The following is a 25,797-nucleotide window of genomic DNA, read 5'->3' on the forward strand; positions in this document are numbered from 1 at the left end:
AGGTGTATATGTTTTTCTTTGGTTTCGAGCAAAATGTTTTAAGAAGTCATGAAAAAGTATGGAGTCGGACTCCGTTAGTGAGGGTGGTCCTCCAACAAATTTTCGAAAACGATTCGACGTTGAAATAAAATACTATTCCTTATTAAATCCTCAAATTTGACACTCCTGTGGCTCATAAGGTAATAGGTATGTTTACAAACAGTAATATTTTGCTCGGTATCTTTGAAACCGACTGAGATATATAAACAAACGTAATCTTTAGGTTTTGTTATTAAATAAAACTCAAATAAATGTTATGCCAGTTCAAGTTGCCATTTTAATGTTAACATCAAATATAAATACATAAATACATGCATTCCATATCAATATTATAATTAATGTTTTTTTTTTTAACAATTTGTGTTGTGGCTAAAAAATGTTAATCAGTTTGGTTTTTACATTAAAACATTTTATTTTTTCACAACAACTTTTTCGTGATAAACATTTGTTTTTTGTTATACCAAAAGTTTAAAATGTTTGTTCTAATATTTTCATGCAAAAATAGTGACATCAGTTCCAACAACAAATATATGTGCTTCGTATAGAATACTGTTAACCTAAACCTTTAGTTTTTTTGATTTGTGCTATTTTAGCTGTTTGGGCTATCCAGGTCCGTAAGTATCACGATCAAAATCTACTTGAAACGACCCGTACTAAGTTTATAAGAGTTGGTAGGCTAAATACATATGGATGCACATGAGGGTGTCCGTTATTTGCCAACTTTTTTCCGTAACAACATGCACATTTTTAGATTGAATCTCAAAACAAATAAAGAATCCCTAAAATCTTATAAATAATGGTTTAAACCATTTGAATTCATACAAGCGGTGAATGTTTGAAAAAAAACGTTCACAATAGTAATCAGCCTGGATCACCTGTTACATTGTGAATTCATGCAAGTGGCGAATGTTTAAAAAAAAAAAACGTTCACAATAATAAACAGCTGGATCACCTGCAAGGCGAATCTATACCAGGTGGTGGCAAAGCGAATTCAATCAATTCGCCGTGCAGATGAATGTCAAGTCAAAAGAAAATTTTTGTAGATGCTCATATTTTCTCTATTAACCAGATTTTAAAAATCTATAATAATTTGTAGTTTTATTTACACATCTAAAAGAAAAGTTATTTTGAAACACGAATGGGCAGTTCACGGCACTTCAATTTATTAACCGCGAGCAAAAAACAAACCTTTCTTCCATTCTTGTCCATTCGCAACAGTCGTTCTCCCTGTCAGCTGTTATTTGACAAGTAGGCATGGCAATGGAGAAATAGAAAAAATTTTCACTTGTATGAATTCACAATGACCTGTTAAATCACTGTTCGATTACTTAAATCATTTGCTCAATAGTGTTTTTCAAACGTTTTTTTAGACGACTGGTTTATTGTATTATCTACATATTGTAAAATGTTTGCTTAATTGGCTGCTCATATTTTTTCATAAATTTTTGAAATTTAGATATATAATAATATGTAGTCCGGTTTGAAACAAAAATGGGCAGCTAATGGAGCTTCAATTGATTTATAGCGAGCAAAAAACAAGCCTTTCTTCCATTCGCAACAGCCCGTTCTCCCTGTCAGCTGTTATTTGACACGCAGGTATGGGAATGGAGAAATAGAAAGATTTTTCACTTGTATGAATTCGCAATGGAAAGATTCTTTACTTGTAGGAATTCACAATGATTAAGGATTTTGTCATGTTAAAATCTTGAACAAAAAATTTGGGATAAATTCATTCAAAAAAAGGTATTCCAAGTGAAAATTATTTATTTTACAAAAGCTCTTAAATCCCCGCTTTCCGTAGCGTTGCTATATTAATAAGTTTAAGTAGCTTTGCGTAAATGTCATTATAAATTAAGCGGTTTTAATGCTTTAAATAATACAAAGAATAAAATAAAACCTGATGATAAAACAACCAGAGAATGTACATTAGACTGACCTATTCGAAAACAAGTATTTCCAAATTTTGACCTCTTGACTGAAAATGTATCCGTTTCTTTCTCATTTGAGCAAATGGCATTTTTTCTCGAGATACCTTTAAAGGACTGAAAGATAGAGACTGTTTTGATCGTATTTCTATCATCAAAAATCAAAACTGTCTCAGTTGGCACTCTATACCATTGTTTTCGAGTTGCTGATGCCAAATATTTTCTTCCTAGCCCTCTGATCCCTAGATACATATATGTGAGTTACGTCGAAAAATATACAAAAGAACATACAAATCTTAATTTTTTTAACAATATTGACAGAAAAGTCAAAATAGAAGCACTTGTCGCGTACTTTTTATCTTTTTGACTTTTTGCCCGGCCTCTTTTAAGACCTAAAAACTTTCGGGATATCATAAAAGAACTGAGAAAATCTGTGCTTTTGTGAAAGTTTTTAACCTTTTCTAGTGACTACGTTGTGAAAGGACATGACAAAATTCTCATTTTATGTCCCATGCTAAAATTTTGATTTCACTGAACTCGAAGTTCCTCAAATCTATTGTTATCCCTGTGGCCAGCACTATGACGTTTTTTTGTGAATTTTATTAAGGTAAAACTCATATAGCTTAAAAAATCTAAGGTTTGATGCATTGTACCAATCTGCTAGGCAGCATCAAACGATGATTTAGCAGTATGAAGGATTACTACCCTGCAGCGAATAGCACTAGTTCCAAGCTAGCGCAGAACTAATACTTTAAGTTTAAACTCTGTCTCCTCACAGTGTTTTCAATTGACACTTTTAGACACGCTTTCTGGATTACGCAACTGGCAGATAAATTTATCGCCATCAAATGTTTCATTCCACTTTCTCAACGTACTGTTAAATATTTGTTAAATTATTGAGAAAGTGTGGCAGCGATACGAATGTATATAAAAGAAACTGGCAAAATCAATTGTAAACAATAAATATTTTGTTTAAAAATGGTGTTAATTTGAGGAAAAACGGTAATAAGAGGTAAAAAGCTTAGAGCAGAGAATGAAATAGCTTTAGAAAAGTTAGTGAAAGAATTTAAAAACTTAATAAAAAGCCAGATGCAGTGACAGGAAATGAAAAAAAAATGCACGTAACAGTGAGCTGTTTCTTGGGTATAAACAAAACAGATGGCACTGTCGATTAGAAAAACTTTAAAGGGTAGATTTGACTGCCTGGTAAATTTCGACGGAATAATGAATTTGTGAGAGAAAAGGATTTAATAAGAGATTAATTTTAGCAGGCAGTCGGAAAACGGCCCTTATTACCTTGCGATATCCTACAAAATTGCAATTGCCCGCAGACCTTTTTAACGCGCCCTTAAATAGTTCTTAAATAGTCTCGTACTTTGATTAATAAATTTAAATACATATAGCTCAGGCCTTACCACTGCTGGTACCGGTCTGCATTCAATCAGCGCCAGTTGGGAAGTAATTTTTCCTGTTGGGTGTTTTGCATAAAATTTCAGGGGGTAGTTTGTGGTACTCTAACGAACAATTTAAGTCAAGAGTACTAAAAATTGAAAACACATTTTCCAAATTTGCCATTGTAATGTACATAGATAATACACACAAGTGCGTACGTACAAATGTATATACCTATATTTATAAGTTCAGGTACATGGGTGCGAATATCTATGCATGAGGTGCTACCTGAAATTTTATTTGGTTTGTTCTTAAATTACTTTATACTTATTTCATTGTAACAGTTGTTTTTCTATGTAAGTATGTATGTATGTAAGTATTTAATAAATGACGTAGGACATAAATTTTTTTGACATAGATGCAGGTCTATTCGTAGATGCTTTTATTGAAACTAAGCGCTGCACGCAGCTTGTTTCGTATTCGTGGCGAAGTCCAACGTGAGCCCGTTGTTGTTGCACTACCAAAGTTTGAAACAGCTTTTAGATCGTACGGTGAGATGCCCTCGTCAACATCGTCAGCTTCGGTCTTAATTTCCATTTTCTGAAATTAACGTTTAAAATTAATGTACAGTTTAGTTGATGAAAATATGAACTCTTAAAATGAAAAAGTTGTGCATAGTGTACACTGCACTGCAATGGTTCATATTATAATCATAGTTCCATAAAAAAGATATGATTACCAAGTTCTCGTGTTGTTGTTGTTGTTGTTATAGCAATGCTCGTAGAGTTCGATGTGTAAACATACCGGTTTACCTCTAAAAAAAAACCCTTTTTTTAATTTACTAGAGCATGTCCAGGGAGGAGAGGTAACTATACCGAAACAAATATTTCCGGGTTATTTGAGAAGAGCTTCATCCGCTTCTTCTCGTAACAAGTTACCGAAACCAAAATTATATGCCGTCTTTTAGTGAGTTTAACAGCTCCGGCTCACGCTCAATTCTGACGGGAATGCTCTGGATCATTGAGAGACTTGAGAAGCAGATGTCGTGAAATTTTCGCACACGTGAAATGTGATAGGCAGATGTCGCCGCTGTTTTTCATTTAACTCATACGGCGAAAGGCTAAGCAGCGACATCTATTTTTGAAAAATTAGGTATATTAAAGGCTGCGTTGCAAACCTAAAAAGAAGTAATTAACAAATTATCTGGCTCACAAATTGAACCAGACTTCTATCTGAATTTATCTGGCTCAAATCGTTGTTGTTGCATTTACATGCAAAATTATTTATCTGGCTCAGGATTTTTACAGCTCCGGCTCACGCTCAATTCTCATGGGAATACTATGGATCATTGGAGACTTGAGAAGCAGATGTCGTGAAATTTTCGCACACGTGAAATGTGATAGGCAGATACTGCCGCTGTTTTTCATTTAACTTATACGGCGAAAGGCTAAGCAGCGACATCTATTTTTGAAAAAGTAGGTATATTAAAGGCCGCGTTGCCAACCTAAAAAGAAGTAATTAATAAATTATCTGGCTTACAAATTGAACCAGACTTCTATCTGGATTTATCTGGCTCAAATCGTTGTTGTTGCATTTACATGCAAAATTATTTATCTGGCTCAGAATTTTGCCACCGGATGATAGCTATTAGCAATCCAGATAGAAGTATGGTTCAATTTGTGAGCCAGATAATTTGTTAATTAGTTCTTTTTAGGTTGGCAACGCGGCCTTGAATATACCTACTTTTTCAAAAATAGATGTCGCTGCTTAGCCTTTCGCCGTATGAGTTAAATGAAAAACAGCGCCGACCATAGTACAGGTCTACAAGTAGGATATGTCATAGTACAGGTTTACAAGTATGATATGTATGAGAAGGAAGCAATTCCTTCCTCTTTCTAACACATTGCAGTTTGACACTTCGGTCAGTGTCAAACTATTGTGGAACTCAGTGGAACCTGCGTGGAACATGCGTTTGACACTGAACGAAGTGTCAAAATTACCGGGGTTGCTGTCGTTGGAAGCGACGCAAGGAAACAAAAAAGGAGCGGAATATCAGATATGGGTTGCTGTGAACAGTTTGAAACCGAGGTTGACCGCGATAACCCGTCCAAAAATGTGGAAAGAGAAATGAAAAGACGCGTTTTGCCCTGTTATCAATAGTCCAAAGGCGAAAAAGTATTCGAATTATTGGAAGCGAGGCAAAAACGCCTCTATTAATACCTCCCCCGACGGTTTTGGTCGTGTTTTAGCAATCGTCCCCGCTAATAAAGTATCACAATTTGTTAATTAAAATTGTCCAAAACATATGAATTTTAAAGAGGGATGTAATTAAATGCTCGTTGGAAAATAAATAAGGACATTTCTTTGTAATTTTACGATAAAAATTTTACGCAGTTTTTGTTAGCAGCTACTACACTTTTCTTGGACCTAAGAAGTACAACAGTGCCAAATAGCATCCACAAAAAAAACGAACAAGAACACGCATTTTATCAGGTGAGCGTGGGTGTGTATGTGCGTGCTGCTACATATCCTACTTGTAGATCTGTACTATGGGATATGTAGCAGCACGCACATACACAGCCACGCTCACCTGATAAAATGCTTGTTCTTGTTCGTTTTTTTTGTGGATGCTATTTGGCACTGTTGTACTTCTTAGGTCCAAGAAAAGTGTAGTAGCTGCTAACAAAAACTGCGTAAAATTTTTATCGTAAAATTACAAAGAAATGTCCTTATTTATTTTCCAACGAGCATTTAATTACATCCCTCTTTAAAATTCATATGTTTTGGACAATTTTAATTAACAAATTGTGATACTTTATTAGCGGGGACGATTGCTAAAACACGACCAAAACCGTCGGGGGAGGTATTAATAGAGGCGTTTTTGCATCGCTTCCAATAATTCGAATACTTTTTCGCCTTTGGACTATTGATAACAGGGCAAAACACGTCTTTTCATTTCTCTTTCCACATTTTTGGACGGGTTATCGCGGTCAACCTCGGTTTCAAACTGTTTTTCGCGGAGAACTTTTGAACAGGTAGAAAAACTTAGCACACGTGTTTGTATTCTTAATACTGGAATAACTACGCGTCCTCAGATATCCCAATTCAAGACTTTTGTATAATTTTCTGTAGGACCCATATAGGTGCACTACATTTTCATACTAAATTCGTTCAAAAATTTACCATCACAGCAACCCATATCTGATATTCCGCTCCTTTTTTGTTTCCTTGCGTCGCTTCCAACGACAGCAACCCCGGTAATTTTGACACTTCGTTCAGTGTCAAACGCATGTTCCCCGCAGGTTCCACTGAGTTCCACAATAGTTTGACACTGACGGAAGTGTCAAACTGCAATGTGTTAGAAAGAGGAAGGAATTACTTCCTTCTCATACATATCATACTTGTAAACCTGTACTATGGCGGCGACATCTGCCTATCACATTTCACGTGTGCGAAAATTTCACGACATCTGCTTCTCAAGTCTCTCAATGATCCAGAGCATTCCCGTGAGAATTGAGCTTGAGCCGGAGCTGTAAAACTCACTGAAAGACGACAAATGTATTCTTACCCTTCAAAAAACGCGAGTATTCGATAAATAGTGTAAGGAGTACTCCTTTGGGAGTATAGGAGTGTTCCAAAACTAATCTGTATTCATACAAAAAATGTGCTCCAATTAACATTGCGATGTCCAAGGAGAGGAGTAGGTGATCCTACTCCCGCTTTGTTTGTGAATATTCCATAGAGTACATACGTGAGAGTACTTTCCAAAGTACTTTCACTGTAGTACTCCATTGAGCACCCACAGAGGATCATATGCCAAAGTACTAAAGAGGAATTGTGTTGTCGGAAAGAATTATCGGAGTGAATTTAATTTAAAATGAGAGTAATTTATAATGCGAATATTCTTATGTTATTTAGCATTTGCGTGAATAAAGAAACTAATATTTCTCTATACTATAGTATGTATACATAAAACCAGTGCGCTGTTGCATTTTATCAGAGTTGCCATAGTAAAATTTTATCATCACTTATATGTATGCAATATTTTACTTTTGGCAACTCTGTTCGATTGTCATCGTTTTGTGATCACGGTCGTTAAAAAACGAGCAATGATCGGCTGATGGTGGTCCGCAAACGCATTGCAAAGGAGTATTGTTAGAGTACTCCAACATGAAGAAAATGGAACACGTAATCCAACAATTTTTGCAGGGTATTGGTGTCTTATCGGCTTGCAGTTGGCGGGTTACAGATGTGTCATCGATTTTATTGAATTTTTATCGGTATCAGTTCTATAAGGAACTGATATTAATTTCAGATCGATATCTGTTTCATACAAACAAATCCGATAACAAATCGATTAGTTTTCGAAAAAATCGATTGATTAAAGGTCGATAAATTTTCGGTGATAAATCGTTATTATGAAGATAACAATTCGGTAACATATGTATATTTCCTATAACAAAGCGATAATTTTTTCATTGCACGTCGATATCTTTTCAACCAATAATCGGTTACTTTCGATAAAAAAGGATAGCATGCCATAAAAAATTTATAACACGTCGATATCATTTCAATAACATGTTGATAACATATTTGATAAATATTCGGCAACCTTTTCTTAATTAATCGACAGCAACTCGTCGATAAAAAAGTGGTTATCTTTGTTATCGATGGAAAGTTTATAACACTTCGATACAAATCGATAACTCTACACCTCGCCAATAACACAATATTGAAAAACCGATAACACGCCCATATTCCGTAGATACCAACCCGTTAACATTTCGTTAAAAAATTGAGAACATGCGGAATCGGTTCCGGTTCCGGCTTCGGTTTTAACTTCCAATATATATTTCATTTGCTTTAATTTTCACTTTTTCCTCTATTCCTTTCCTTTCTTCTTCCTATCTTTCTTTTATTTTCTTTCCCTTGCCTTGCCTTGATTTACTGTCTGATTTCGCTCATATCAACTCTACCACGTAAATTGTTCCCACATTACGCTACAGGGTAGTGACTACACTTAAACATTACATCCTGTAGTTCCCCATACACTTAAACTTATACATTCTGTAGTACTTCATTCAGTATACCAATACCACGTACTACGTATGCTTTACATTCTACATATACTTATCCCTCATATATAGTACCACTTACAAAGACTACGCTTACATTTAACCCCTTACGCTTATTTAGTGAGTAACACGTCAAAAACGAAAATAGAGCTTCTTTCAGCACAATTAATGTTTTAGAGGTGAATCCGGATCGTGAACACTACAAATCCTCTGAATCAATGAGGAACCACTCCGAACCATTTCGGTATTCTTTACGGAACTATCATTATCTGCGATTAACTCTTAATGCCTTAAGATTGTGGCTGTCAAAGAAGGTGATTTTTCTTAACAAGTATTTCTCCACCTATTTCTCCCATGTGAAGCGTTCCCACACATTTGCATAACATCACAAACTGTATCGGGGCCTTGCATTGGGCCCTTAAATCCTCCCGAAGTCATCCTGATATTGTTTCGAAGTGATCCGGCAAACCATCCTGAAATAGCCCCGAAGGGTACCCGAAAAAGCGTCGAGGTGACTCGGGAAACAATTCAGAGATGGGTATTCAATGGAACCAAATTGATCTCGATGATAATCTTTATATGATTCCAAAATGGTCCAGAAAGAACACTGCCATGGTCCCAAAATAATACCTTCTGAGCCCTAAATCGAGTATAAGGCTGTTTCAAAAGATCCCAAGTGGTCCGAAAAGAGTACTTATATGGTTCAGCATTAGTCTTGAACTACTATCTTACACATTATACGATATGGATGTTATCCCCTCACTCTATTACACTCTATGCTGCCTGCTCCTAGCATAAATAAATGTATTACATGTTACTCATATTCAAACGGCAGCCGACTCTACGTACCGAAGTTACCAAGGGCTGTTATGGTGTAACATCATATATCTCGTTACGAATTACTCAACAATTTTCATCCTCGGAATAGCTTTTACAGCTGGACTGACTCATGATCTCCTACTCAGAGAAGGAGTTGAACCTGGCCCAGTTTCAAAAGGAATGCGTGTATTTAAGACGGTTACACTCTTGCTTGCGTGTCTGGTGCAAACAATAGTTGCATAAAACAATTTTCCGCCTTCCGGCCGTTTGTGAGTTTTATTCACCTCTAAGGTTAAGCATACATTACCGGGAAATTATACTAAGGGTACGCTACACAGCCACCGATAAACCGAAAAATGGCAATCGGCCGTGATAGCGCTAAAATTGCAACCGATTATCGGCTGGCAGCATATTTTTCTCACACTTTACTTTTTCGCAAAAATACCCTTGCTTTTATGCGCCTATTTTGCACATAATTAATTAATTTTTAACAGTAAATGTACGCAATTCAACACACAGAATCGGACGATAAAATAGAACGCGCGCGAATTTATCGGTGGTGAAAAACGACAACGACGATAACACTTCGGTGATCGGTTCACACGCTCATCTAAATATATGTCTTTATTTTTATCGGACGATTACGACCGGCATCGGCCGATCAAAATCTGTGGCTGTGTAGGCGTACGCCAAGCCTTTTAACCCGCTTGGGTTGATAGGTGGGGCGACACAGACCAGGCAATGAGTGAAAGGATGGGACCTATGGCTAGTTTTAGGTACTTTAGCGAGTTGTGACTACTCATAGTCGGTCAGTTAAACTACGCTTAACCTTATACTGCAGTTTTTCAGTCTACTTTAACTGAAGTTTAAGCTGAGCTTAAGCGGCCGATCTGGCAGGGTTAAACTCTAGTTAACCTAAAGCCCCCATTACTGATACTTAGCATAGACTTGACTTGACTTGGCGTAAACTTGGCAACTTAGCCACGATTATACTCCACTTGGCGCATACAATCTGGCATCATAATCAACGTTGAAATTTATTTTTAAATAAATGTCAATTTGCATGACAAAATGTCAAAATGAAATGGGAACAAACAAATGGCATCTCAAAATGTAAACATCACTTAGAACTTACATAGAAAATCAAAATTCAACAGACTTCTAAGTCAAGTTAAGTGTTGCTAAGTTTTGAGTAATCAGTAACATGCAATGTTAATTTAACAGAACTGTAAGTGACAGTTCTCAAGCCAAGTCAAGTCTATGCTAAGTATCAGTAATGGGCCCTTAACAGTTATTTACGTTCGTTCGAAATGGCGTCGAATATACCCAACTAGCATTTGAGCTTAAGTACCATTAGAGCTCATTTTGAAAACTAAGCATATTTCTAAAATCTCAAGAGTTGTTTCGAAACAGTGGCTCAACTCGAGAATCACAGCGTACTCAGAAAAAGAGGGAATTTTTTATAAACACAAAGTGCTATTACTTAAGTTGAAAAAATATAATTCCCTACGTGTGGTTCTCTAACTCGAATGTAAGATTCCATACCGCAGTATTTTCACGAAAATAAAAAAAAAATATATATATAATTTATTTTTGATTAATTACGCTTCATTACTACTATCAACCATGTTGATTTCTCACAGTAAACAGCTGTTGGTTTTGGTGATACCTCTTTGGAGATTTTGCTTTCAACTCCACCTCAACTCGATATCCAATGTAGGATAGCAACTGGAGAAATTTGTTGAATATTCATTTGAGAACTGTACATTTCTCAAAATCTCTCAAAGGTCGGAAAATAATTGAAGAATGACATCTTAAGGAAGGTTTCGACGTTGGAGATTCGAGAACTATACATTTTACAAAGTTTCTCTAAGGTTGGATATTGATTGGAGAATCAAGTTGGATATCAACTAGAGAATGATTTAAGAATTATTAAATAATGATGTTGGATATCACCTCCGGAACTCGAATCTCGCTGGAGAAATTATTTTCCATGTTTGTTGGGTAAACAAAATCCAGTTGTTGCCGTATCTACAAATTATCTAGATAAGAAAAAATCAATGTTGCCGCCTACCCCAAATGCGGCCTTAAACTGTGACTGAAAAATTGCTCAGTAGTTTAACTGGGGTTTAAATTTGACTAGATTACTGACCTGCACAATAAGACGTAAGAGTTGATGTTGTTGATCCAATAGACGTGTGATATCACGTAACTTGCGACGCTGGCGTTCTAATTCACCATTTATGATATCATCATTGCTTTCAAATGAAATTGAGTCCATTGTAGCTGGAAAAAAAAAAAGTTTGAATCAATAATTGCAGAATATGTCATATGTGAATCCGGATCGTGAGCACTTCAGATCCTCGGAATCAATAAGGAACCACGAACCATTGCGGTATTCTTTACGGAGCTATCATTATCTGCGATTAATGCTTAATCCCTTAAGATTTTGGCTGTTGTGACTAAACAACTTTTGGCTAAATTTACGAGGCTTTCGAAAGTATAAAGAACAGGCTTTACTGAGTTTTACAGAATTCGCTTTTATTATTTGTAACGGGTGAATATTGTTTAGTTTAAAATGAATAGATAAATGCAATATATGGCGCACTTTTGCGCTTTAATAATAGTTATAGAGAAATTGTTTAAATTAGTTAAATTGGTAAATCGTTTAAACGCAGCTCAGCTTAGTGGCTGTTTTGTTTGGTTCCGTTTGTTTTTATATCTTTTCGTGCCTCGTACGCGTCTGAATTCTCGTAGCAAACTAATTTCTCGAAGGAACGTTTCGGTTAATTCAAACGCGCTTACATTTTTGGCACGGTTGCATTTTTGAGTATCAATACAGATAAGTTGCAATTTTTTGTATAAATAATAAGATAATTCAAATTCAGTTTCGAAGTGATTGACAAGCAGTTTCATTTAAATAAGATTTAAAATACTGTAACGTTCTTAAGGAATATTTCCGAGCATTCTATGGTTTAAACTGTAACATCCTCCCCCCCGTGATTCACGTCACTGGTAAGAGAATCACTACCAACGTCAAGTATTGCAATTTTGGATGCTGGCCTTCGTATGACTCCGGTTGATGTCTTAACTAAAACGGATCTGACTTGACCATCTGGTGCTGGCTTTGCCTCTGTGACGATGCCCCTTTTCCAGTGCCCTCGGCTTTCGTTGCCGTCGCAGATTATAACAACGTCACCTACCGCTATCGGCTTTACTCTCTTATACCATTTAGTACGACGTGTCAAAGTGGGAAGATACTCAAGTATCCACCTCTTCCAGAAGGTTTGCTTCAGTTGCTGCGCTATATGCCATTGTTTGCGCAGACATTTTTCGTATGAGAGTGCAGGAGTTTGTATTTCATTTGCGCACCCTAGCAAAAAATGATTTGGTGTTAGAGGTTCGGCGTCTTTGTTTTCTAGTGGAACATGTGTTAATGGACGCGAATTTATCAAATTTTCTGCTTCAATCAGTAGACTCTGTAACGTTTCCAACTGTGGCGCTCGTTCTTTAAGTGTGAATATTAAAACGCGTTTTACGCTTCTCACCATTCTCTCCCATGCGCCTCCTGCAGATGGATTGGCAGGTGTGTTGAAAACCCACTCAACTCCTCTACGATCGCATTCCGATTGCATGCCAACCTGCACACTTACCCAGTCTTCCTTGCTCGCGCCGACAAAATTTGTTCCCATATCGCTCCTAAGTCGCACCGGGACACCTCTTCGGTTTACAAAATTACGACAGACAATTATGGCGGAATCAGTCGACAGGTCCTTAGCTAGTTCTAAATGGATGGCTCTGATAGTTAAACAAGTAAAAAGCGCGACCCAACGTTTTTCTCGACGCCGGCCTATGGATACCAATATGGGCCCGAAATAGTCGACCCCTGAATACGTGAACGGGCGAACGAAGGGCGTAGTTCGATCGCTGGGTACTTGGCCCATGATTGGTGGTTCAGGTACAGCTGATAAGTTTTTGCACATTTGACAATTAGCTTTAATTGACCTTAGTACTCGGCGTGCGCTTGGAATCCAAAACTTCCGACGTATTGCGCATAGTGCTGCATCAAAATTATGGTGGTGGAAAACTTCATGATAGTGTTTGGCTATAAGGCGGGATATAGGGTGGTCTTTTGGCAGAATTATTGGTCGCCTAGTTGACAGTGGTAGACATTCTGCGTAATCAATCCTCCCGGCCAATCGTAATGTGCTTTTCTCATCTAATATTGGGCTGAGCTTAAAGAGAGAACTACATTTCGGAATTTGAGCACCCTTACGTAACAATTCTATCTCGGCACCAAACACATTGTGCTGTACTAGTGCGCAAATCAGTAACTCAGTTCGCTTAATTTCATTTGCATTAACAAAATTTGACGCATATTCATAGCCTTTACCCTTGCGAAATTTTATTATAGCATATCGTACCCATGTCATTACTCTTAAAGACTTATAATAATTTGAATACTTGTTGAATGGGATTACCACGTCTGGTAGAGCTATCGTGTATATTTGCTTAGAGCGTCTCTCCTCTTGGCATTCGTTTCGCTTAATATCGCTTGGCATTACTGGCCATTCAGTATCAGGTAATCTCAAAAAGTTAGGTCCATTTAACCACTTACCATTTCCAGAAAATGTTTTGATGCGCGTTGCATCATCGGCTGGGTTTTCTATACCTGGGACCCACCTCCACTGACTGGGTTCAGATGTTTGCAATACCTCAGCTATACGGTGTGCTACGAACTGCTTGTAGCATCTGGCATCGGACCTTATCCACTGCAGAACTATTTTTGAGTCTGACCAAAATATCACTTTATTTGGCTGAACGTCATGGCTATTGATGACCGCTTCTTTCAACCTTATACCCAGGACAGCTGCTTGCAACTCAAGCCGTGGAATGGACAGGGGCTTGAGCGGGCTGCATCGGGATCGACCAGCTACAAACATAACTTCCGTGTTGTTTGTGTATTGAATGCGCCAGAAAGCGACGGCAGCAAATGCGATCTCGCTCGCATCGACAAAAACATGCAGTTGTATGTTAGCATTCGGGTTCAAAAAACTTACGCTATAGCATCTGGGCATCTTGAAGTCTTCGATGGTGTTCAGTGTTTTGTACCACTGCATCCATTTCTTATAAATGTCCTCAGGGATTGGCTCATGCCAGTCAATGCTTCTGTGCCACAAGCTTTGCATTAGCACCTTTGCTCGTAAAACCATTCCACAAACAAAACCAAGTGGGTCGAATATCGACATAGTAACGCTTATCATTTCACCTTTCGTCGGTCGTCTACTATAGTCCAAAACAGCTTTTGGCACTTTTGAAAATGTTAGCTTGAATAAAAAATAATCTTCGTTTGGGTTCCAGTGCATACCCAGTACCTTTTCGGTAGCACCTTCACCTCGGCATATATAGTTATTTTGTTGCGTACACGATTGCGCATTGTTCGATACGGCTCGTATAAGCTCTTCTGAATTTGATACAAACGCTCTTATCTCGAAGCGAGCGCTGCTGTGGATGTCAATTACATCTTTGGTTACTTTAATACTTTCTTTGACGGTGTCAAAACTGTCCATGTAATCATCTACATAGTGCCTGTCGACGATGGCATCTACGGCTCTTGCGTTCATATTTCGATATTTTTCAGCATGCATATTTTTTATAAATTGCGCCGAGCAAGGGGAACTTATTGATCCAAATATCATTGCGCACATCACATATACTTCAGGTGCTTTTGATTGGTCGCCCTCTCTCCAAAGAAAGCTTTGCGCTCTTTGATCTTCTTTACGAATCAAGATCCGATGAAACATCTCGCGGATGTCACCACAAACTGCTACTTTACCCTGCCTAAACTTGCATAATATTGCTAAAAGCGATTTGGGTTGGTATTTTTCCGGCCCTTTCATTAAGGCACAGTTCAACGACATATTATTGATTTTTGATGCAGCGTCGAAAACAAGTCTGCGTTTGTTACCCTTATTTATGTTACATGTAGCAAAATGTGGTAAATACCACGTACGATCGGCACTTACACTTAATTCATCGGCGGAAAGCCGCTTCGTGTATCCCTTGTCTACATACTCGGCAATTTTTTCCTTGTACCACTTTCCATACTCTTGATCTCGTGCCATTTTTGCTTCAATTTGCTCTAAACGTTTTACGGCCGTACTGTAACTCTGCGGAAAATTTATATTACCTTTATTCCACAGTAAACCAGTTTCATACCTGCCGTTTACATAATTTGTTGTCTGTTGCAATAAATTTTCGGCTCTTATATCTACTTCTGATTTTACAATTGGCGATTTTACAACTTCAAACTTTTCTGCAGCAAAATATTCTGACATCTGTTTGTTTATTTCATGCAGTTGTGTGTAATCAATATTTACGTGACCAACTGTGACGTCATTAGAGCGATATTCGTTCGATCCAAATAGTGTCCAACCTACCATTGTTTTGTGGACTGCAAAACCATCATCTAAATTGACATGTTTACTTGTTCTTATTAAATCTGCATGCGAAAGTCCAATTAGAATTTGTGGTGTTACATTGTTATAATCTGTGATTGGTATATTTCTCAGCTGTTCGTGACGTTGCATGAATTCGCTCAAGTTCAACGATTGCTGTGGTAGATACAACTTCTTTGTTGTACGAACTCCCCTCATTTGATAACTCGGTGCTGCTTCATTTATGCCGCCGATCTCAAACTATACTTGCCGCGACTGTTCGCTCATACTTTTATTTCCAATCCACTTCAGCCGAAGTAAATCGGGTTTGCCTTTGAGGCCAATGGCGTCTGCTGCCTTTTCTTCTAACAGCGATATTTTTGCGCCTTCGTCTATAAAAGCAATAACATTGATTTCTCCTTTTGGACCTTTTATTTTTACAGGCAAATATTTTATGAGTGTTTGTTTACGTTGTGGAGAATTCGACATTTGGTCAAATGGTTGCTTTGGATTCAAATACATTGTAGCGACAGCTGTTTCAACTGATGAAATATTTGTTTTGTTATTATTACTAGGATTATGAAGCAAACGATTATGATATTTATTACATGACGATATACCACATACACGTCGTTTTCGGCAGTTTTGCACACTATGACCGGGCTGTAGACAACAAAAACACAAGTGTTTCTTTTTGATCAAATCCCACCGTTTGGAATAATTTTCCTCTTTAAATTTTGGGCATTGATTTAAGCTATGGTTTTGATCACATAATGAGCATGATTTTTCCTCTTTTGTGACAGTCATTATGGGTTTGAGTGGGCCTTTCGGCTTGTGGTGTGAAAGATCGTTGGACATATTTCGTGTCGGCATAACATCTATCGCCATTGACACGTACATGGCGGTGTTTTGCAACCAGTTTGAGAACTGATGCACATTTGGATGTGGATTCTGCATTTCGAGGATGTGGCGTGTCCACTCTTCTCTCTTGTTGAGCGGCAATTTGCTCACTAACTCATCTATTAATATTGGGTTATTCAGATGTGGCGTAGCACCCGAAGTTTCTAAAAATGCTACTAAATTCGACACCATCGAACTAAAATTTAGTATATCGCCGATTCGTCCGGCAGTGACAGGTGGAAAGGTTCGAGCTTTGGCAATTTGGCTCCTAATCAGAAGCTCTGGGCGCCCGTAGTGAATTTCTAATGTTTTCATGGCTGCATATACGCTAGATGGGTGTATCAGTAGTGACTCTACTCGCTGTCTAGCCTCTCCTTTTAGGGCTTTCTGAAGACGCAGCAAATTCTCCAACTGGGAGTACGAGTGCATTTCAGTGGTTTCCTTAAAGGCCACGGAAAACATAGGCCACTCTTCAGGGGAACCATGGAACACTGGTAAATCTAAAATCTTACGTGTAGCTGAACATCGTATCGGACTCCAGGATGGGTGTTCCTGAGGGGTGGTTTGTGGGTTATACACTGAAGTTGTCGTGGGCGGAAAATTTCTTCCTGGTGGAAAATTACCTCGATAGAAGTTGTTTGTGTAGCAGTGTGGCTGCATTATTGGTGGCCGGCATGTTGGCGACCACATGAAAGCGCCACTGGTTGCATCGAGTTTGACGTTGGCTGTATTAACGTCGGCAGAGTTTAACATTGAGGCGTTGGCGGGGTTAACGCTGACTGAAGCTGGGTCGAAGAGGTTTGCAGTGGTATATAGGCCACTGTTATAATGACTGCAAGTACCCGTAGTGCTGGCAAAATTAGCGCTTGTGGTTATACAGTTTGTAGGTATGGTGCTGGTACAATTAGCACCTGGAGATATAAAATTGGCATGTATGGTGCTGGCAGAATTAGCACCTGGAAATATAAAATTGGGATGAATGGTGCTGGCAGAATTAGCACCGGCAATATAAGCACTAGCTGAAGTAGTGCTGACTTTAGTGAGGTTTTCATGACTTATTGTGCTTACGATCGAAGGATGGGCTGTCTCAGATACAAATACACGATTACCTGAGTTAACAAAGATGACTTCATCGGGCTTGAAGCCGGCAGGCTTGGCTTCGTTGCTAGGTACGTCGGCGGCGGTGACGTTGTTAGCTGTTTGACGATGTAGGGCATCCTTGTATTCTACCTTTTCCTTCTCCGATGATACAAGTGACATTTGCAAGGTTTTTATTTGCTGGCGTAAGTCTTCAATTAGTTGACCATGTGCCACCATTGTGGTGTTGGCTTCGTCCTCACTGCTGGAACTCTTATTCGTACTATTGTTGTCGGCCATTTTCTTGTCTCGAATATTCGATGAACGCTTTCTCATACGAAGATTATAGCGTGAATTTACTGGTGCAGATTTTACGCGAGTACTTTTTGCGTATTTCATTAACAATATTTACGATTTGCGATTATATAAGCGCGGTTAGCGTAGCAATTTGTACGTAAATTGCGAAAAGATATAAAAAGATGTTGTGACTAAACAACTTTTGGCTAAATTTACGAGGCTTTCGAAAGTATAAAGAACAGGCTTTACTGAGTTTTACAGAATTCGCTTTTATTATTTGTAACGGGTGAATATTGTTTAGTTTAAAATGAATAGTTAAATGCAATATATGGCGCACTTTTGCGCTTTAATAATAGTTATAGAGAAATTGTTTAAATTAGTTAAATTGGTAAATCGTTTAAACGCAGCTCAGCTTAGTGGCGGTTTTGTTTGGTTCCGTTTGTTTTTATATCTTTTCGTGCCTCGTACGCGTCTGAATTCTCGTAGCAAACTAATTTCTCGAAGGAACGTTTCGGTTAATTCAAACGCGCTTACATTTTTGGCACGGTTGCATTTTTGAGTATCAATACAGATAAGTTGCAATTTTTTGTATAAATAATAAGATAATTCAAATTCAGTTTCGAAGTGATTGACAAGCTGTTTCATTTAAATAAGATTTAAAATACTGTAACGTTCTTAAGGAATATTTCCGAGCATTCTATGGTTTAAACTGTAACATTGGCTGTCCCATAGCAAAGAAGGTCTATGGAACGTTCCGAACTCGCTGTTATTATTGCACATTGTTATTATTAATACAAAGGGCGTTGCATCTGAACTTCGTATTTAGAAATTAAATAAAAGAGGAAATATGAAAGCACCACCTGGTTAAACCTTTTTGGTTTAGAATCTTAACTTTAGATATTTCATTACTGCACGGATGTCTGTCGTCCACTCAGATAATTCGCAATCCACGTTTTGCGAGTAGTACGAATAGATTCAGAGCAAAATCATGAACTATGACAACATTAGATAAGATGACAGTTAAAATGTTTGAGAATCAAAGAGAAATTTTGTTGGCTAAGCGGTGTTATACGATGGAGTTAAGATGAAGTCAGCAGCATAAAGCCGCTGCATTTAATAACTTTGTTAGATATCGGGAAGAAGATTTTTATGGCGGCTTGATTGGTCTCAACCTGAGACCCATCTGGCTTTATTTATATTGTGACGAGCATTAGCATCACTAACCTGTTAAGATCTATCTCACACACACAGATGTGGTCATCAGCCGAAGTAGTTACTCACACATACACACGCATATGGCTATACACTAAAAATATGGATACACTCATATAACTAATTACCAAGCAGGAGATAGAAGAGTTCTAGAAGGTAAAACGCCTAGACCTATAGAGAAATATGAGAACGAAGCAACGGAGAGTATAAAAGCAGCACACGCTGAACAATCAGTACTCAGTTTGATTTAAACACGCTGTTGTGAGGTACGTGATATTGAGTATAATTGTACTACTCCCAAGTATACTAAATAAAGACCATATTGCAATACTAAATATTGTAGTGATTTATTCAACAGTTTAGCGATTCGAACGTTAGAAGAAGGTGTGGAATAAGCGGAATTTCCCTAAATTCGTTAGAATATTAATTCAATAGTTAATACTTACTATCCTCACTGAATGGATTTGAGAACCATTTACGCAGTATAAAGTCAAGGAAACCAAGCTTGCATTTCGTATTATTTGGATATTCAATCAACTCCAGTTTATCGATTTTTTGTAGCCACATTTGAGGCAACTTGCGCTCCAGCTCTGTATGTAAGACAACCTATAAAATAAAATTAACATTTTTTTTTCATAAAAAAATCACATTTCAGTTTTTGTTTTTTTTATACTATATAATGCATACCTGCATAGCTAATCGTTTGAGCTGAGCATTACGTCTAACAGACTCAATATCACCGACCGCCAAACCGATGAGGAGATTCATTAGAAGAATTGGCATGAGAATCATGAATACACCTGAAAAAAAAACAGTTAATTAACTATATATAATAAAAGATGTTGAGAAGCGTTGTCGATACCACGAAAAGGGGGCAACAATCTTTTTCTAACATTTTTACGAAGTACACTGAGGGCCCTTAATAATTGTAGCGCCTATGTAAGTCACGAAAAAAATCCGTGGATTTTTAGAAAGCAAGTGCTCTAATTTAATGACTCGCAGAATAGCCGGCGTTGTTCGTGCTACGCAGGTATTACATCCTCCCCCCTATCGCTGAACATAAATATATTTACCACTAATCTCTAATTCCCTCTCACTCTACGAATGTTCCATAGGGTGTCTTTCATATTCTATCGTTTCTTTCGCGCTCTCTCGGTCTCCTATACTCTCCCGACATGTGAATTCTTATCCCTTTCATTATCTCTCTCAATCCTTAAACCTTTTTCATCTCAAATTACCCCTTCTTCTCAATTTCTCTTTTTCTCTTCCTATCCTATCAGAAACTAGGACATATGTTATAAAATAACTCCATCCTCTTGGCAAATACTAGAACCTTTCTAGGAGCTATGCTACTTGCTGCGTTAAGAGCTAAAGCTGAACCACTTCCAATAGCTGGAGCTTTACCCGTCGAGCGCAGAACACGAGCAAAAAGATGCTAGATCCTTTCCTGGTCCAACTCGCACTTTCTACATCTGCTATCACTGACAAGGCATAATTTAAAAGCACGAGCATACAGTTCCTTTCTTCAATGATAAGAGTAACTTTGTTAGTATAAGGTTGTAAATCCTACACATGACCTTCGACACTTTGCAGTCCCGATCTTGGTTCCTTTCCTGCTTGGTGATCATGTTTAAATCTCGTCTTCTTTTAATCTCGCCCCATCTGATTGGTACGTCGACGGTACAATCTTCGAGGGTGCGCTCTGTTTAGCTAATTCATTCTTTTTCATTCTCATCTGCTCCCATATGCCCGGGGAGTCAGTATGGATGCATATTTCTCCCTATCCCGATTCTTTTACACAGTTATAAATTAAACTAGTTTCTAGTGTTTGCACTGCTTTAGTCGCGGCTACTACTTCCCGCTGAAAAATATTGCAGTTATCTGGCAGCTTGTAGGATCTGTTTAATTCCGGATATGTGCACACGTGTATTACCTCGTCTGTCATTTGGGCATCCTTGCGTCATCCTTCCACTTCTATTGTGGCTCTTAGAGCCCCTTCGAAGCACAGGTGCACATTTGGATAGTTTCTTATTCCAGTATCTGTTGACGCTGTACTACTTTGGTCGTATGTTTTGCACTCAAGCTGCCCCAGGGCATTGAGTCTCGTTGCATTTGTAAACGCTATGTTCTTCGCCACCAGGTCTACAAGTGGTGTGCATGTCATGCTGCCATTGGTGTTGTTTCCAGAGCTCCCGTTATGCTAAGCATAGATAGCCTGCCTACCCCGTCAAATTTTTTGTGTGGCCGTCTACGAACAAGGACTCCAAAGTATAGGATAGGCTTTACAATCGCTGCAAATATACAATGAAAGAGATAGGACAGGAATATATATCCCACGTACACTCCAGCAATCTTTTTAATGCATAAAGTGCTGTTGATGCCTTCTTCAACCTCTCTTCCACATTGAGCTTACACAACTTACTGTTTGCAATAATTCCTAAATATTTTATACGTTGTTTCTCCTGCAGGGCCACCCCACTTAGCTTAGCCCTATACTAATTCGGAACCTTATACCTCCTTGTGAACATGACCATAACGATCCCTATTTTTGCGGTCAACCCGACTTTAGATGCCCAGGTATATATCTCACCAAGAACCCGATCCATCAAAAAGCTAACTGTTGGAAGACACTTTCAACTTACAAAAACTGCAATAATCCTCACTAAAAGTTTTACTTTTCTAGTTTTCAACAGGAAATAGCTATGATAATGAATCTCTTAACTGAATAATACGTTGTGTGGGATATATAGCATTGTAAAGAATTTTGGGAAATTTGTACCTTCTTTTATTGTTCGAATTGCTGGATTGTCGAATAAATAACTCAAACGTTCAGTATAGCAATATCTTTTTCATACACAACTCGACTGTAGTAGTAGTACCTCACAATTACAATACTCTCGTACTTCACTAAAAGCGTATTAAAATCAAACTGATTCATGCTTCCTCAGCTTGCACTGCTTTTGTACTCTCTGTTGCCTCGTTCGCCTATTTCTCATAGGGTTCAGACTTTTCACGAACAGCCTTCTAGAACAGTTACTTATTTATTTCTCACTTCTGTGCTCATTGGCCTTGGCTACATACATGTATATCTGTAGTTTATGCAAGGCTATATGCGCACTTTATTGACGTCTACATATGTGTGAAATATTCTCTTCACTGTTAGCTGCTGGTTATGTGTGTGAAATATTTTTCGCTATAACGAGATGTACCTTTTATTCATGTGTGTATATGGCTTACTGTTGTTAAATAGCATTAATTTACTAGCAGCACAGTGACGCATCGAAATTGCTAACATTCGCCACAGTGGTATGTACACTTTTGCCACTTTTGGTCCATTTGGACCAAAAATGGTCCCTTCCAACCCCATTTGGTACGCTGGTCCCTATTTTCAATTTTGGTGCTTTTTACGCAGTAGCCACTGTTATACTTTTAGTATAACCAAGTAATATAAATTTATTTGAATAATAATATTATTATTTATTGAGAATAAGTTAAAGGAAACTGATTTTTACAATTTGATAGAAAAGTAAATTATGAAAATTTTTAACATTCATTGAAATAAAAAAAAAAAAAAAACAAGTAAGGAAGGCTAAGTTCGGGTGTAACCGAACTTTACATACTCAGTTGAGAGCTATGGAGACAAAATAAGGGAAAATCACCATGTAGGAAAATGAACCTAGGGTAACCCTGGAATGTGTTTTTATGACATGGGTATCAAATGGAAGGTATTAAAGAGTATTTTAAGAGGGAGTGGGCAATAGTTCTATAGGTGGACGCCATTTAGGGATATCGCCATAAAGGTGGACCAGGGGTGACTCTAAAATTTGTTTGTACGATATGGGTATCAAATGAAAGGTGTTAATGAGTATTTTAAAAAGGAGAGGGCCTTAGTTCTATAGGTCGACGCCTTTTCGAGATATCGCCATAAAGGTGGACCAGGGGTAACTCTAGAATTTGTTTGTACGATATGGGTATCAACTGAAAGGTGTTAATGAGTATCTTAGCCTTTGCCTTAGTTCTATAGGTGGATGCCTTTTCGAGATATCGCCATAAATGTGGACCAGGGGTGAATCTATAATGTCTTTGTACGATATGGGTATCAAATTAAAGGTATTGTAACGAATTTTACTTGCAAATCCTCTTATTTGCAATCCTCTGCTAAGTTCGAATCACTAAACTGTTGAATAAATACATAACTCCAATATTGAATAATGGAAAAATGGCCTTTATTCAAGTACTTCACAATAACACTTGTAATTTGCAACGAATAGCTTACTTAATAACCAAACTGATTGACAGCTCAAATGAAACTCTACTATTCAAAATAATACTGCTATAGCTCGCTAGATAGCGCTTAATCCAAATCTCAAATCAAACTGAATTACTTCTTACTCGCCTGCCCCGCTTTTATAGTTTACGCTGCATACTTCTAGGCTCTTCGATTTCCAGAAGTTACTAGTTAGTTTCGGCTACAAAATCGCCAGCCACAACTACGTGCACAAATTATTGCTCTCTCTTGTGACAACTCAGATAAGATATATGCATGTGTTTGTGCATTGCCGCTCCGCTGCTCGTATGCGCACATATGTAGATACATAATGATTGAATTATTTATGTGAATGTTTGTAGTTTACAGTCTTTCGCACATACATAGGCGTATAAGTAAATGCATCTGTGAGTGACATCTTTCGGCTGCCTTATATACGTGTATACATGATTTGATTATTGACGTAAATACTGCTTATCGTGGCCTTGGCATCGCCTTAGTGATGGTATAACTTAGTGATGGTAATATCCGTGACACTGCCCTCCACCTAAGTCTGATCGTCCCGGTCAGACAAATCTCTCGATCTAAACGCTGCTAATCTCTCCAAATGAACCACTTTCATTTTGGTTCGTGGTTTACCGATGGTTTGTATGCGGTACACTACATCGTTGATCCGTTTTACAACTTTGTATGGGCCTTCCCAATTACACTGCAATTTCGGGGACAAACCTTTTTTTCGTTGCGGGTTGTATAACAGCACCAAATCTCCTTCCTGAAAACCTTCTGAATTAATTGCTTTATCATATCTGGCTTTCATCTTGTCACTCATAATCTTTGTTCGTTGCCTTATCAGATCATGTATTTCTCTTAGCTCTTCTTCCAAATCACTAGTGGATTTCCTGACATTTCTCTCCGCATTGGCATCTATTCCAAACTTCAAATCAGCTGGCAGTCTAAGGTCATTGCCAAAAATTACTTTTGCAGGGGTTTGGCCCGTTGTCTCATGCACTGCTGATCGGTAAGCCATCAAGAATAATGGTATGCGGGTATCCCATTCTTTATGGTACTTGTCCACTACTTTCCTTAAGTGCTCCTCCAATGTTCTATTGAATCGTTCTACCATACCATCGGATTGAGGATGCAATGCAGTTGTCCGTGTTTTTCGAATGCCCAATGACTTACACATTTCCTGGAACACAGCTGATTCGAAATTCCTGCCTTGGTCAGAATGTAACTCCATTGGTACACCATACCTTGCAACCCAATTGTTTATAAACACTTCTGCTACCGTTTCCGCTTCTTGATTTGGGATTGGGTATACCTCTGGCCATTTGCTGAAATAATCCATAACTACCAGTACATATTTGTTTCCGCCGTTGCTAGTAGGAAATGGACCGGCGACATCCATAGCGATCCTTTCAAATGGCGCACCTGAGTTATATTGCTTCATCTGGCCATGACTTCGTGTTCTGGGCCCTTTCGCTCTGCTGCAAACCTCGCAGTTCGCAATCCACTCAGTGACCGACTGACGGCAACCAACCCAATAGAATCTCTGTTTAATCTTCTCGAGCGTCTTCGTGATTCCAAGATGACCTCCGCTTGGACCATTATGCAGCTCGCTGAGCACATCAGGAATCCTCTTTCTGGGAACAACTATCAGTTTATTCTTGTATTTACCATCCTCACTCTCCCATACTCGATGAAGGCAACCGGATATCAATTCTAAACTGTTCCACTGTGCCCAATATGACTTCGCAATGGGACTCTCTGCTGACATCTCTTCTCTGTTTGGTCTTTCATTTCGTTCGAGCCCTTGCATAACACGTGACAGATCTGCATCTTCTAGCTGGCACTTTCTTAGCTGTTCCTTGTCCCATTCATCTGTACATGTTATATTCATTAGCCGGACATCTATAATGTCTTCTTTATCCTCGGCTTTTGAACAGTGCTTGCATTCCAAACTACATGGTCTTCGTGACATTGCATCAGCATTTCCATGGGTACTACCTTTTCGATGCTCAATAGAAAAGTCGTAGCTTTGCAGTCGCTCGATCCACCGTGCCAATTGTCCTTCCGGATTACGGAACTGCAGAAGCCATTTCAACGCTGCGTGATCTGTCCTGACACGGAATCGCTGGCCGTAGAGGTATTTGTGAAAATGTTTAATGCACTCTACCAATGCCAACAGCTCTCTCCGCGTAACACAGTAGTTCCTCTCTGGTTTTCCAATCGAACGGCTGTAATATGCAACTACCTTCTCCTGTCCATCGACCAGTTGTGATAAAACGCCTCCTATAGCATATCCACTCGCATCTGTATCTAGAATAAATGTTACTCCTGGAATCGGATATGCTAAC

General features: G+C 38.3%; 1 protein-coding gene across 1 annotated transcript in view; it reads right to left on the reverse strand.

Annotated features, from left to right (window-relative positions):
* Positions 1-303: 303 nt before the first annotated feature.
* Positions 304-25,797, reverse strand: part of TrpA1 (Transient receptor potential cation channel A1) — a 201,784-nt gene continuing 176,290 nt past the window's right edge. Inside the window, exons 16-19 of the mRNA XM_067788778.1 lie at positions 19,861-19,973; positions 19,620-19,779; positions 11,403-11,536; positions 304-3,956 (exon numbers count right to left, since the gene is read on the reverse strand). Coding sequence (XP_067644879.1) covers positions 3,783-3,956; positions 11,403-11,536; positions 19,620-19,779; positions 19,861-19,973 — 581 coding nt within the window. The 3' untranslated portion in view covers positions 304-3,782. The remainder of the gene's footprint in view (positions 3,957-11,402; positions 11,537-19,619; positions 19,780-19,860; positions 19,974-25,797) is intronic.

The sequence above is a fragment of the Eurosta solidaginis genome, chromosome 5 (genome assembly GCF_040869045.1).
Source record: "Eurosta solidaginis isolate ZX-2024a chromosome 5, ASM4086904v1, whole genome shotgun sequence".
NCBI classification, from domain to species: domain Eukaryota; kingdom Metazoa; phylum Arthropoda; class Insecta; order Diptera; family Tephritidae; genus Eurosta; species Eurosta solidaginis.